General features: G+C 39.9%; 2 protein-coding genes and 1 non-coding gene across 3 annotated transcripts; 1 reads left to right on the forward strand and 2 right to left on the reverse strand.

Moving 5' to 3' along the window:
• Positions 1 to 513: 513 nt before the first annotated feature.
• LOC133779225 (uncharacterized) lies at positions 514 to 1,113 on the reverse strand. Its single transcript, XM_062219213.1, has 2 exons — positions 878 to 1,113; positions 514 to 706 (listed from the first exon to the last, which is right to left on the reverse strand). The coding sequence occupies exons 1-2, from the start codon at positions 1,111 to 1,113 to the stop codon at positions 514 to 516; spliced, it is 429 nt and encodes a 142-aa protein (XP_062075197.1).
• Positions 1,114 to 3,626: 2,513 nt separating this feature from the next.
• Positions 3,627 to 4,322, reverse strand: LOC133779226 (uncharacterized). Its single transcript, XM_062219214.1, has one exon. The coding sequence runs from the start codon at positions 4,320 to 4,322 to the stop codon at positions 3,627 to 3,629; it is 696 nt and encodes a 231-aa protein (XP_062075198.1).
• A 10,193-nt stretch (positions 4,323 to 14,515) lies between these two features.
• LOC133780926 (small nucleolar RNA R71) lies at positions 14,516 to 14,622 on the forward strand. The gene has a single exon (XR_009869732.1). It is a non-coding gene; the product is annotated as a small nucleolar RNA R71 (small nucleolar RNA).
• Positions 14,623 to 15,752: the final 1,130 nt, after the last annotated feature.

The following is a 15,752-nucleotide window of genomic DNA, read 5'->3' on the forward strand; positions in this document are numbered from 1 at the left end:
CGTGCGTATTCAGACACCCACGGACGGGTTGGGCCGTGCGGCCCATTATCTCCTTCCATACTGATTAGACCACACTTGTGTGTCAGGTTTAGGAATTAATCATGAATATCACAGACTTGATATGACAAATGGTAAGATCACGGGATGACCTCCCTACCAATTTCCAGGTGCCTTCTCCTATAAATATGGAGACCCTGGGAGTTGATAGAGGTTGGAAAAAATAGTCTTGTAAGAACTATTTATTTTGTAAACCAATTACCCAGAAAAGATCAATAATATTGACTAGTGGAGTAGAAGGATTTTAACCTTCGAACCACTTAAAAACGTGTTTAGGGTCACCTAGTTCTTTCCACAAAGATTTCATATCTGCGACGGTTCTACTTTTAAGTACTAATCTCTTTCTCTTCTTCTCTTAATTATCTGTTGCCGAAGAACCGCGTCAACAACATATATAAAATTAATTTGCTTCTCTCCAAGTATATCTTTAAGCATGGCAACTCAGCACATGACTCTTCAAGGATGAATTAAGGTAAGTGAGGTCTTGTTTCGCTCAACCTCACCTCCCCAATAGTGTTTCAACCTCTCCCCATTAACCTTGAATTTACCTCCATTTCCTCTCAACTTCACAGTCCCATAAGGATAAACCTTAGTAATAGTAAATGGCCCAGACCACCTTGACTTGAGCTTCCCAGGGAACAATTTGAGTCTAGAATCAAACAATAAAACTTGCTACCCTTCTTCAAATGAACGGGATTGGATATGCTTGTCATGCCACCTCTTTGTCTTTTCGTTATAAAGCCTTGCATACTCATATGAAAACAAACACATTTCTTCCAACTCATCAAGTTGTAGAATTCTTTTCTCTCCCGCCAGTTACAAGTCTAGATTGAGTTGTTGGAATGCCCAATAAGCTCTATGTTCAAGTTCCACTGGCAAATGACATTCTTTTCCAAACACTAAGCGGTAAGGAGACATCCCCAAAGGAGCTTTAAATGTCGTTCGATGGGCCCATAAAGCATCATCCAACCTCTTGGACTTATCTTTGCGATTTAGATTCACCAACTTCTCAAGAACACCCTCGATTCTCTCTATTAGAAAATTTTGCTTGGCCATTGGTTTGAGGGTGGTATGCCGTAGCCACCTTATGATTCACACTATACTTAGTCAATAAGCTAGCCAACATTTTGTTCACAAAATGGGTTCCCTCATCACTTATGACAGCTCTTGGAGTGCCAAATCTAGGGAAACTATGCTTGTGTAAGAACATCATGACAACCTTGGAATCATTAGTAGGATAGGCAGCGACTTCAACCCACTTAGAAACATAATCAACAACCACCAAGATATACTAATTACGATATGAGGGTGGAAAAGGGGCCCATAAAATCAATGTCCCAAACATCGAAAAATTCAACTTTGAGTATATTAGTTAGAGGCATTTCATGTCTTCTTGAGATGCTTCCAACCCTTTGGCAACATTCACAACTAGCGGCATAAGCATGAGCATCCTTAAATAGAGAAGGCCAAAAGAAACTATATTGTAAAACTTTGGCAGCGGTGCGTGCTCCCCCAAATTGACCACCACAAGGCGATGAATGACAATGACACAAAATAACTTCTACCTCATGTCCAGCAACACATGTTCTAATCATCTGATCCACACATTTCTTTAATCGAGCTCCTCCCAAAAATAAGACTTCACGTCATGCAAGAATTTCTTCCTTTGTTGGCTAGTCATCTCCGGTGGCATCAACCCACTAGCAAAATAATTAGCAAAATCAACAAACCAAGGAAGCTCATGAGAATGTTTGACCTCAAACACTTGTTCATCGGGGAATGTTTCTTTGGTGGGGAAAAGAGAGTTGGAATCTTCTTCACTCTCCATTATTGAGAAATGGTCAGCCACTTGATTTTATACCCATTTTCTATCTTGAATCTCAACATCAAACTCTTGAAGAAAAAGCACCCACTGAATCAATCTTGGCTTTGCATCCTTCTTGGCAATCAAATACTTTATGGTTGAGTGATCAATGTAGAGAATCACTTTAGTACCCACAAGACAGGAGAAAAACTTGTCAAAAGCAAAGACAATAGCAAGTAGCTCCTTCTTAGTGACAGTGAAATTCAATTGAGCTCCTGTCAAAGTGCGGCTGGCATAATAAATAGAGTGAAACACCTTGTTCCTTTGCTACCCCATGATAGCCCCAACAACATAATTGCTGGCATCACGCACCAATTCAAAGGGTAAACTCCAATCCAGAGCTATAATGATAGGGGCTTAAATTATTCTCTCTTTCACTCTTGAAAAACCTTCAAGCATGCTCCATCAAAATGAAATGGTGTATCCTTCTCTAACAGATTGCAAAGAGGCTTGCAAATCTTAGAGAAGTCTTTGATGAACCTTCTATAGAACCCCGCATGCCCAAGAAAGCTCCTAATGTTCTTCACTGAATTAGGAGGCGGTAGCTTTTCAATAACTTCAATTTTTTCTTTATCAACTTCAATCCCTAGCTTTGATACCTTATTCCCCAAAATAATACCTTCCTTAACCATAAAGTGACATTTTTCTCAGTTAAGAACTAGGTTTGTCTCTTCACATCTCTTCAACACCTTTCACAAGTTGCTCAAACAATCATCATAAGAATTCCCAAAGATTGAGAAAGCATCCATGAACACTTCTATAAATTTCTCAACCATATCAGTAATGATAGCCATCATACATCACTGAAACGTAGCAGGAGCATGGCACAAACCAAAGGGCATTCTCCCAAATAAAAAAGTACCATAGGGGCAAGTGAATGTAGTCTTGTGTTGATCATCTGGGGCCACTACTATCAGATTGTAACAAGAGTGCCCATCCAGGAAACAATAGTACTCTCTCTCAGCAAGTTTGTCTAGCATCTGATCAATGAAGGGAAGAGGGAAATGATCCTTCCTAGTGGCCTTGTTTAGCTTCCTATAGTCCATGCAAATTCTCCACCCAGTCACAGTTCTAGTAGGAATAAACTCATTGTCTTCATTTGTCACCACTTTGTTCCCACCCTTGTTAGGTACACACTGAACAGGGCTCACCCATGAACTGTCAGAGACAGGATAAATAATGCCAACATCTAACAACTCAATGATTTCTTTCTTCACTACTTCCTTCATGATAGGATTTAGTCTCCTTTCCCCCTCAATAGAACCTTTTTCACTATCATCAAGCAAGACTTATGCATACACAAAGAAGGACTAATACCTCAAATATCTGCAATAGTCCACCCAATGGTCTTCTTGAACTTCCTCAACACCTCAAGCAACATTTCTTCTTGTTCATGAGTCAACTCTGCTGAAATAATGACAAGTAAAGTGGATGGTAGCCCTAAGTAGGCATATCACAAATGTGATGACAAGACTTTCAACTCCAACTCAGGTGGCTCTTCAATTGATATCTTGGGAGCTTTGAACTCCCTAGATGAAAACTCCAATGAATCAAATCAACCTCTTGTTCTTAACCATTGAGACTTAGCCTCCAACTAGGGTAGGTGCTCCTCCTCATCTTCGTCATTATGAGAGTCAAAACAACAATAGCCTCTCTAATGGATCATCATCGTTACTAGTCTTAAATTCCTTTGATGCCAAATAATCTAATGAGGAAATTTCATAGCCTTAAAAACATTAAAAGTCACCTTTTCATCTTGGAACCTCGTAGTAAGCTCACCCTTCTGCACATCTATCAAAGTTCTTCCTATTGCAAGAAATGGCCTCCCCAAGATAATGGGCACCTCTCTATCTGCCTCATAGTCTAGCACAATAAAATCAGCAGGGAATATGAATTTGTCTACCCTCACCAACACATCTTCAATCCTCCCATCTGGATGAGCAAGAGATCTATCTACAAGTTGAAGAGTAACTATGGTAGGTCTGACTTCTCCAATCCCTAATTGCTTTAAAATAGACATTGGCATCAAATTAATGCTTGCACCCAAATCACATAAAGCCATCCCACAATAAGTGTCTCCAATAGTACAAGGAATAGTGAAACTCCCAGGATCCTTCAACTTTGGTGGCAACCTGTCTTGCAGAAATGAACTACACTCTTTGGTTAGAGGTACGATTTCAAACTCTCTTAACCTTCTCTTCCTTGTAAGCACATCTTTCATGAATCTTACATAGTTAGGCATTTTCTCAAGTGCCTCTACCAGTGGGACGTTGATATGCAACTGCTTCAACATATCTAAAAATTTGTTGAATTGAGAATCCAACTTTTTCTTCTGAAAGCGTTGAGGAAATGGAGGTGGCTGCTTTGAAATTGAGTTGTCTGGGCAACTATGCTGGGGCATTCCTGTAGCATTCTGGGCAGAGGCAGATTTTTGTACACTTGAAATTTTAGCATCTTTTTTAATTTCCTTATTTATTTTGATTGAAGAGGGCTCACCCTCATGCTAGAATTTGTTTTGCTGTTCTCCAACTCTTTCCCACTTCTCAAAGTGATGGCTTTACAATGTTCCTTGCCCACATTTCTTGGATTCTCTGTATCACTTGGTAATGTTCCAAGGGGTCTATTTCTAAGCTCATTAGCTAGTTGCCCAACTTGGTTTTTGTAGAGTCCAAGAACTTTACTTAGCTAAGATAGATAGTAGTATGATAGTATTTATAGCATTATCTTTGTTACTTTGGATTTTTGGTTCAGACCGGGAATTATTTGGACACTCATAGTAGTACTTATAGATTTTCTAAGTTTAATCTATAGTTTAAGAATGTTAAGTTAACCTAAGGTTTGATTAATGTGACTGATATTAAGGATTTTATTTACTATATTATAAGGTTTAGACATCAACCAATAGGATTTTAAGCACATGTTATGAATGGTGATTAAGGATTAAAGATTTTTTAGGATTAAATATAATAAGGAGTAAAGTTTGAATGTTATAGGGTCAGTCAGCAGCTTTGAGTACGTTGAGGGCTTAGTCAAGGCTGTTTACTCCATTCAAACTTAGCTAAAAATGTGTAATTTCGTGTTTAAATATTCAGCCTGTGCCGATATATCGCAATTATAGGGGGCGATATGTCGCAGCACGTAGATACGGAAAACACGAAACGATGCACGGTCGCCTCGGGCATACTGGCCCAGGCGATATATCGCCTACAGGGGGCGATATATCGCCTCCACCAGCATGTTTTCAAATACTTTTGAATTCATTTCCTTTCAGCCATTCAAACTCCTTCAACAGTCCAGCATCTTCTGAACGAGTCTTCAGCCTCTGCTGAACGATTATTCAAATGATTTTCACTTAAAAAGCCATTATTTTTATTCAAGTAAAATCAAGATATTTTCATTCCCAAACTCTATAAATAGGACCTAGTACCCAGCCATTATTCACCATTTGCTCTAAGTTCAGAAGCTGCTAGTGTTAAGTGAGTGTGAGAGTGTAAACACCTGGTTTGGGGAAAAACTATAAGCTTAAACATCATAAGCTTATCAAACACTTTGGGAAGTGAGTTCTATAGTATTTCGGTGGAGGTTAAAGTGATCTTGCAATCTTTGAGGTAAACCCAAAACTCTAGTTCCTTTCTGTATTTTATGTTATTTCCTTTCTCAAAACCTTCTACTCAGTCCCCTAACCTTATTCTTATTTTGGTTAGGGAATCCAAGTTCTTAAGCATATAAGTCGGTAAGTATGTTTTTATGGTTTAGTCTTTTCATCTCTTTCATTTCATCTCCTTTCTTTAGACTCACTCTTTCTTATGGTTTTAGGAGTGTTCCAAAAGTCCCAACTCAGTCCATAATCCCGGTAACTTTGGTAAGGAAATAGGCTAGAATCAACATGTTATGTGATTATGTTATCTATATGTTTTATGTTATTAAAAGTGTTATGATATATGTGTATGTTTGTAGGCTTGGGCATATGACCCATATGACTAACAAGACCCCAAATGGGTTATGGGCATATGACCTACTTAGCTAGTAGGACCCCATTAACCCCATGGGCATATGCTTGTTTAGTCTATGGGACCCCAAGTAATAATGGCCATTATAATAAGTGTATGTTATATGTATTATGTTAAGTCTTTATGTTTTCTTATGAAATTATGTATGTGACTTTGTGTTAGATTTTCCTTACTGGGCATTAGGCTCACTCCTTTCTGTTTATGTGCAGGAAAATAAGTTTAGAGGCGGAAAGATTCGTGACGCTTGGAGAATGTGTATCGATGAGGAATTGAGTCAAGGGGCCGAGCGTTATTCGATTCGAGGATATAGTCTCCTTTTATGTTTTTATGGTTTTTATGTGTATTTTCCGCATTATTATGAAATGTCTTTTATTTTAAATCTTGTTTTGTTTTAAAGACAATGGGATCCCAAAATCCTTCTTAGTATTCTGTTTATTTGTAAATAACTCTTATTTTTCAAGTTACTCAATAAATTATGGTATTTTCGTAAAAATGTAAGTTTTATGTATAGTTTCGATAATGGTCCAATTAGTCTAGATTAGTGGGTCATTACAGTTGGTATCAGAGAAACGGTTCCTTCGCATGAAGTTCTCCTCGATACACACGCTCAAAGCTCCGAATCGGACCGCCAAGTAAGTGTTTAAGTTACTAGTTATGTTACTTATGTGTATAGCTAACACCTTTAGTGTTTATGTTTTCAGTTAAGAATGAACGGAGCTTTAAGCAATGAGGATATCCGAGCCATTAAGGCTTTAAAAAGAATAAGGGAGCCAAGAAACACCGTAGGAGCACTAGAAAAGATCACTCGAAGATTGATCTTGTTCCACAAAGAGATAGGTCACCTTCAAAAGTCTAAGCAAATCATGATGAGAGCTGCAGAACAATATGTCCTAGTAATTAGGTTGTTTAAAGATTTCCATCCTGTAATAGCAGCCTTAGAAGAAATATGGGAAGAAATGAATGATGAGGATGAATCACCATTAGCAATGAGATACTACTTCCTCTTAGTTAGGTTCACCGCAAAATTTGAATTTCAATTCACCAAGGAGCAAAAGAATAGGATTCTCACAAACCTTCCTAGAGGGCATTTTGATGCTCATGATAATGATGACTATGAGGCTATAGATGATGATATGTTAGATGACGGATCAGATGTAGAAGATCCCGATTTTTAGATTAGTAGTTTTTATTTGTTTTATTTACTTTTATGTTATGATTGTAATAAGTGAAATTGTTTTCCAAATGAATAAACATGCTATTTGAATATCATGTGTGAGTTTGAATTTTTTTCACAATCATAATAAATACTAAATAAAATGAATAATGACTGAGTTCGGTGAGGGTGGATACGAATCAATGAACCTGGTTTCCTTGTTGAGAGTTAGGGGGCCTTAGTAGTGGGAACGATTTTACTGATCCCAGCCCTCCCTCAATATGGTTAACTTTGGAACAAAGATAAGTGTCGAGCCTGAGAATTAAGTCATATAGGATGATTAGAAACACACCTAGAAAATAAAGATGACTTGTTTTTCTAAGTATAGAAACCCACTCTAATAATAAATAAAGACCTATATAATTTTTCATAAGAAGTCATAATAAATAGGTCCGAGATATGTTTGTTTTAGAATAAGTTTTTGCCTTAGAGCCTATTAGGGTAAGTTCTAACAAGTTCTCGACTGTTAGAACTTTTGGTGAAGATGTCGCTCCGAAGATCTGCACGCACCAGCGGAAACGCCTCCATTGTTGTTCCAACGACCAATGATGCCCTCCAGTTCGCAGAAGAGGAGTGCGTGCTACTACTAGCCGCAACGCGCCGACACCGCCAGCTGACAACACCGCGGAAATCGCTAGACGGCAACAACAATTCGAGGAACTCTTGCAGCAACAACGTCAACAGGCGCAGACTCAGCCTCAGCCTCCGCCGCAACCGCAGTCGCAGCTACAACAAATGGCCCTAGCACCCCAACAAGTTGGTCCATATGGGGGATGGCCAGTGACCAACTACGCGCCACATCCAGTACTGAATATGGAGTAAGTGTATGAGAGGTTCCGCAAGCAGCACGCTCCAAACTTCGAAGGGACTATAGACCCCTTTGAGGCAGAAGAGTGGCTAAGGAATGTAAAACCAAATCTTACGCACATGAACCTCAGTAATACGGACCGCATATCCTGCGTCTCGTCATTACTCAGGAAGGATGCCAGAATGTGGTGGGACTTAGTTCAGCAGACTAACGATGTCACCACCATGATATGAACAAGATTTGTGGAGCCGTTCCACAAGAAGTATTACACCTCGGCAGTCATCGCTAATGATAGAAGAATATGCTCGTCAGTTCAACAGATTAGTCAAGTTTGCACCAGAGTTGGTCCCAACCGACTTTACGAGGTTGACCAAGTTCGTCAGAGGACTTAGACCAAAGATGGAATTAGGGGTTAAGTTAGCAAACCTGGGAACCACTACCTATGCCAATGTTCTAGAAACGGCAATCGAAGTAGAAAGGATTCTGATGAATGTTAGTGAGGAGAAGAAGGATTAAACGATGGTTCCAGACCAAAGTCTTTGCATTGACCCAAGGAGGAACCCATGCTAGTAACAAGGATTTACAGGTCAAATCCTATCCTCGATAGTATATGTTCTAGTATCACTTGATTTGGGAACAATATACTCGTATATCTCGTTAGGAATGATAGAAAAACTAGACAAACCTAGTGAAAGATTTAGAACTAGGTTTGTAACCGAGTTGTCTTCGGGCAAAGTAGTTCTATCATCACGAATAGTACGAGGCGTACCAATCAAGATTGAGGACATAGAACTAGAAGGAGACCTGATAGAGCTAGTGATCAAGGACTTCGACGTAATACTAGGCATGGATTGGCTAGCACGGCATGGCGCAACGATCGACTGCAGACGCAAGAAGATGACATTCGATACTCCTGACGGCCAGAAACTGTGCTTCATGGGACAAGCTTCAGGACTACGCACACCGTTAGTGTCACCTCTCAAAGCTCAGAGAATGATGGAGAAAGGATGCCAAGCATTCTTAGCTAGCATCACGAATGTGGAGAAGGAGACGTCACTTAAAGTTAGAGATGTTCGAGTTATACAAGAAGTTCCAGAAGGATTTTTCGATGACTTTCCAGGATTGCCGCCAACTCGAGAGATAAAATTCACGATAGAATTAGTACCGGGCACCGAGCCTATCTCTAAGGCACCATATCGGATGGCACCTACGGAACTCAAGGAGTTAAAGACGCAGCTACAAGAACTCCTAGACTTGGGTTTCATTAGGCCAAGCCATTCACCATGGGGAGCTCCGGTACTATTCGTGAAGAAGAAGGACGGAAGTATGCGCATGTGCATAGACTACCGTGAGCTGAATAAAGTATCAATTAAGAACAAATACCCGCTACCTCGGATTGATGATTTGCTTGATCAACTCCGAGGCGCGACTGTATTTTCTAAGATCGATGTACGGACCAGGTATCATCAGCTCAAGGTAAAGGGAGAAGATATTCCTAAGACAGCCTTTAGGACTCGCTATGGACACTACGAGTTCTTGGTTATGTCTTTTGGTCTTACTAACGCGCCAGCCGCGTTTAAGGACTTAATGAATAGGGTCTTCAAAGACTACTTGGATAAATTTGTCGTTGTGTTCATCAACGACATTTTAATTTACTCCAAGGATGAAGTAGAGCACGAGGAACATTTGAGGATGATTTTGACGCGATTGAAGGAGCATCAACTCTACGCCAAGTTCAAGAAATGCGAGTTTTGGCTCTCACAAGTGGCGTTCCTCGAGCACATCATATCGAAAGACGGAGTTGCAGTAGATCCATCGAAGGTAGAGGCCGTGAAGGATTGGCCTAGACCAAAGAACGCGTCAGAAGTAAGAAGCTTCTTAGGGCTAGCAGGTTACTATAGAAAGTTGTAGAGGGCTTTTTCTAAGATAGCCACTCCACACACCAACCTGACCCGGAAGCAACAAAAGTTTAACTGGAACGATAAGTGTGAAGAAAACTTCCAGTTGCTTAAAGATAAGCCTTGCTCAACACCAGTACTTAGTGTCCCAACACCCAACGACAAGTTCGTTGTCTACTGTGATGCATCAAAGTTAGGATTGGGATGCGTACTGATGCAGAATGACAAGGTGATAGCCTACGCCTCACGTCAGTTAAAGGAGTATGAACAACGCTATCCAACTCACGATATGGAGTTGGCAGCGGTGGTCTTTGCGTTAAAAATCTGGTGCCATTATCTTTACGGAGAACGGTGCGAGATTTATACGGACCACAAAAGTTTAAAATACTTCTTTACTCAGAAGGAGCTTAACATGAGGCAGCGCAGGTGGTTAGAGTTAGTAAAGGATTACGACTGCGAAATCCTATACCACCCGGGGAAGGCAAACGTAGTTGCCGATGCACTTAGCCGAAAAAGTTATGGGAACTTAGCAGCCTTATCCGGAATAGAAAAGCCACTGCAACAGGAGCTTATCAGTGCCGGAATAGAAGTGGTTGTAGGCAAGCTGGCTAACTTGTCTATCCAATCGAATCTGCTAGAAGACATACGGAATAGTCAGAGACATGATGATTCACTAGCAACGCACATGGATGCAGTCAGAGAAGGCAAGACTACAGATTTCTCAATATCCAGTCAAGGTTTATTGAGATATAAGGATCGAGTATGCGTGCCAGACGATCAGAGTATTAAGAAGACGATCCTAGAAGAAGCGCACAGTACTCCGTACTCAGTTCATCCAGGGTCTACCAAGATGACTCATGACATCAAGGCAGTCTATTGGTGGCCAGGGATGAAGAAGGACATAGCAGAGTATGTATCTAAGTGTCTGGTATGCCAGCAAGTGAAGGCGGAGCATCAGCGACCTGCAGGATTATTGCAACCGCTTAGCATACCGGAGTGGAAGTGGGACGATATAGCCATGGACTTCGTGACGGGTCTGCCAAAGACAAATAAGCAGCATGATTCTGCTTGGATAGTCATAGATAGACTAACCAAGTCGGCTCATTTTCTGCCTGTTAAGACTTCTTATACGGCAGACCAATATGCAGACATCTACATCCAAGAGATTGTACGATTGCATGGAATCCCCAAGACGATAGTATCAGATAGAGGATCAGTGTTTACGTCAAGATTTTGGAGAAGCTTACAGCAAGCCATGGGTACTAAGTTAAGTCTTAGTACAGCTTTCCATCCTCAGACAGATGGGCAGTCAGAGCGTACGATTCAGATTTTAGAGGATATGCTACGCGCATGTGTACTTGACTTCGGAGGATCGTGGAACAAGTACTTGCCGCTGATCGAGTTCTCGTACAACAACAGCTACCAGTCGACGATCGAGATGGCACCTTATGAGTTGCTATATGGAAGAAGGTGTCGATCACCGTTGCACTGGGACGAGGTAGGAGAAAGGCAGCTTCTAGGGCCCGAAGCTGTTAGGCAAGCTCAAGAAGCAGTAACGCTTATTAGACAGCGTATGCTTGCTGCTCAAAGCCGTCAGAAAAGCTATGCGGATACCAAGCGACGCGATGTGGAGTTCCGAGTTGGAGATCAAGTCTTCCCGAAGATATCTCCTATGAAAAGCGTCAAGCGGTTCGGAAAGAAGGGCAAGCTTAGTCCCCGATTCATAGGTCCTTTTAGTTATTGGACAAAGTGGGAATAGTTGCGTATAGACTAGCCCTACCGCCAGCATTAGCCGATAGTCACAACGTCTTCCACATCTCGATGTTACGCAAATATGTGTCAGACCCATCTCACATCCTCAAGTACGATACGATAGCACTCCAGAAAGACTTAAGTTACGAGGAACGACCGGTTAGCATCCTAGATAGAGGGATGAAGTAGTTACGGTCTAAGAGCCTTCCTATAATCAAAGTCCTATGGAGCAATAGTTCTGAACGCGAGGCAACGTGGGAGTTGGAGGAAGACATGCAAGGCCGGTATCCGGAGTTATGTGATAAGTAAATTTCGAGGACAAAATTCTTTTTAGTAGGGGAGAATTGTAGAGTCCAAGAACTTTACTTAGCTAAGATAGATAGTAGTATGATAGTATTTATAGCATTATCTTTGTTACTTTGGATTTTTGGTTCAGACCGGGAATTATTTGGACACTCATAGTAGTACTTATAGATTTTCTAAGTTTAATCTATAGTTTAAGAATGTTAAGTTAACCTAAGGTTTGATTAATGTGACTGATATTAAGGATTTTATTTACTATATTATAAGGTTTAGACATCAACCAATAGGATTTTAAGCACATGTTATGAATGGTGATTAAGGATTAAAGATTTTTTAGGATTAAATATAATAAGGAGTAAAGTTTGAATGTTATAGGGTCAGTCAGCAGCTTTGAGTACGTTGAGGGCTTAGTCAAGGCTGTTTACTCCATTCAAACTTAGCTAAAAATGTGTAATTTCGTGTTTAAATATTCAGCCTGTGCCGATATATCGCAATTATAGGGGGCGATATGTCGCAGCACGTAGATACGGAAAACACGAAACGATGCACGGTCGCCTCGGGCATACTGGCCCAGGCGATATATCGCCTACAGGGGGCGATATATCGCCTCCACCAGCATGTTTTCAAATACTTTTGAATTCATTTCCTTTCAGCCATTCAAACTCCTTCAACAGTCCAGCATCTTCTGAACGAGTCTTCAGCCTCTGCTGAACGATTATTCAAATGATTTTCACTTAAAAAGCCATTATTTTTATTCAAGTAAAATCAAGATATTTTCATTCCCAAACTCTATAAATAGGACCTAGTACCCAGCCATTATTCACCATTTGCTCTAAGTTCAGAAGCTGCTAGTGTTAAGTGAGTGTGAGAGTGTAAACACCTGGTTTGGGGAAAAACTATAAGCTTAAACATCATAAGCTTATCAAACACTTTGGGAAGTGAGTTCTATAGTATTTCGGTGGAGGTTAAAGTGATCTTGCAATCTTTGAGGTAAACCCAAAACTCTAGTTCCTTTCTGTATTTTATGTTATTTCCTTTCTCAAAACCTTCTACTCAGTCCCCTAACCTTATTCTTATTTTGGTTAGGGAATCCAAGTTCTTAAGCATATAAGTCGGTAAGTATGTTTTTATGGTTTAGTCTTTTCATCTCTTTCATTTCATCTCCTTTCTTTAGACTCACTCTTTCTTATGGTTTTAGGAGTGTTCCAAAAGTCCCAACTCAGTCCATAATCCCGGTAACTTTGGTAAGGAAATAGGCTAGAATCAACATGTTATGTGATTATGTTATCTATATGTTTTATGTTATTAAAAGTGTTATGATATATGTGTATGTTTGTAGGCTTGGGCATATGACCCATATGACTAACAAGACCCCAAATGGGTTATGGGCATATGACCTACTTAGCTAGTAGGACCCCATTAACCCCATGGGCATATGCTTGTTTAGTCTATGGGACCCCAAGTAATAATGGCCATTATAATAAGTGTATGTTATATGTATTATGTTAAGTCTTTATGTTTTCTTATGAAATTATGTATGTGACTTTGTGTTAGATTTTCCTTACTGGGCATTAGGCTCACTCCTTTCTGTTTATGTGCAGGAAAATAAGTTTAGAGGCGGAAAGATTCGTGACGCTTGGAGAATGTGTATCGATGAGGAATGGAGTCAAGGGGCCGAGCGTTATTCGATTCGAGGATATAGTCTCCTTTTATGTTTTTATGGTTTTTATGTGTATTTTCCGCATTATTATGAAATGTCTTTTATTTTAAATCTTGTTTTGTTTTAAAGACAATGGGATCCCAAAATCCTTCTTAGTATTCTGTTTATTTGTAAATAACTCTTATTTTTCAAGTTACTCAATAAATTATGGTATTTTCGTAAAAATGTAAGTTTTATGTATAGTTTCGATAATGGTCCAATTAGTCTAGATTAGTGGGTCATTACAGTTTTCTAAGTTCCTCAATGATGCCGCTTGGCTTTGGTTCATTCGTCACTACATACTCCTTCAACATGTTCTCAAGAGAGCTAGATTGCATTGCTTGTTGTTGTGGTGCTTGTGGAGAATAACCCGGTGGGAAATTTGGTCTTTGAAGCATATAAGAGTTGCTAGGGCCAACCCCTTGATCACTCCATGAAAATTTGGGATGTTGCATCCATGATGGGTTGTAGGAATTAGAATAAGGACCATTCCTATTTTAGTTCCCCATGTAACACACAGCAGCTGGATTGGAAGGACAGTTGTCAAAAGTATGACCCTCACCATAATACACACAAGAAATGTTCTTCATTTGCCCCATTTGTGTCCCCATAGGCTGCCCCATTAAGTGATTGATCCCCCATGATCATTGTCTTAAGCATATTCAAAATAGAAGAAACTTGGGCCGCCAAAGAAGTGATGGCATCTACATCATGAATACCAGCAACCTTTCTACCTGTAGATGATCTAGTAGTGGGCCACTGATAGTTGTTGTTGGATATCCTCTCAGGGATTTCATATGCCTCATTATAGGACTTAACAAGAAAGAGCCCCATTTCCTGAAGCATCAACTACCATTCTGCTATGGGCTTTTAGATCATTATAAAATGTCTCCATCTAGATGCAATGAGGAATGCCATGATGAGGGAATTTTGGCAACAACTCCTTAAACTGCTTCCATGCCTCATATAGAGATTCCTCATCAAGTTGCGGAAATGAAGTAATCTCATTGCATAGCTTGGCATTTTTAGTGGGAGGAAAGTACTTCATCAAAAACCACCCAGCCAACTCTTGTCAAGTAGTCATAGAATCAGATGGCAAAGAGTTCAACCAAGCTCTCGCTCTGTCTCTCAAGGAGTATGGGAACAACTTCTGCCTCAAGGTGTCCTCTGTAACTCCTGGTAGCTTGAAAGAATCACTCACTTCAATGAACAAGTGAAGATGAAAGTGAGGATCTTCTGTTTGCATCCCATTGAACTGGCCCACAGTTTGAAGCATTTGGAACATAACTGGCTTCAACTCAAATTGTGTAGCCTAAATTTCTGGTCTGACAATGCCTGGAATAAGCTCATTGAAGAGGGGGAGAGCATATTTATTAATAGCATGATCTCTTTCATCAACTACAATAACTGCATTCTGCCCATTATTGGCAGCTACTCTCCCTTGAGCTACTCTTTCTTGAGCAGCTCCTGCTTGATTTGCTGCCCTTTGAGCGGCTCCCTATTGCGCTCCTTGCTCAGCATCCATCACTAGTACTTCCTTGTTGGACTTTTGTACTTTTCTCCTTCTTCTGAATGTACGTTCAATTTATGGATCAAGGGGAAGTATTTCAGGGTCTTGACTCTCGTTCATACACTATTTGAACCTGAATTTGCACGAGAGTCACCCAAGTTAGCACAAAAGAAAATTAAACCAAATTGCAAGATAATTAATTTTATAATAATTGACTTTAAACAATCCCTAGCAACGGCACCACAAGATTGTTGCGTAAAATATAGCTAAGTGCAAGTGTACACTGTCAACAACACGTAATATAGTAGCAAGTACCAGATATTGTGTCCTCAAGGATTTCTAATTCAGAAATTGAAAAAATAAAAATCAACAAAATGTTTAAAAGAAAAAGATAAGAAATTAAGTTAATTTTTGAGATTGAAATTTAAACTCATGAGAAACTAAATTAAAGCTTAAAATTATCAAATACAATTTAAAAGGCATTAACAAAGATTAACAACGATGGAATGACAAGCTAGGATAATTAAATCCCTCTATTATGCAAAATCGGGCAACAATGCTACGTAAATGCTATGGCAAACTGGCAGTTCAGTAATCAAGAATTCCAATCAATTTCCATAAGTTTCAATCCAAATCAT

The sequence above is a fragment of the Humulus lupulus genome, chromosome 5 (assembly GCF_963169125.1).
Source record: "Humulus lupulus chromosome 5, drHumLupu1.1, whole genome shotgun sequence".
Taxonomy (NCBI): domain Eukaryota; kingdom Viridiplantae; phylum Streptophyta; class Magnoliopsida; order Rosales; family Cannabaceae; genus Humulus; species Humulus lupulus.

Coding starts and splice junctions, on each gene's coding strand:
- LOC133779225 (XM_062219213.1), bottom strand. CDS start 1,113: ATGGCCAAGCAAAATTTTCTAATAGAGAGAATCGAGGGTGTTCTTGAG. Junction 707..877: donor CAACAACTCAATCTAGACTT/GTAACTGGCGGG, acceptor GTTTGATTCTAG/ACTCAAATTGTTCCCTGGGA.
- LOC133779226 (XM_062219214.1), bottom strand. CDS start 4,322: ATGCCCCAGCATAGTTGCCCAGACAACTCAATTTCAAAGCAGCCACCT.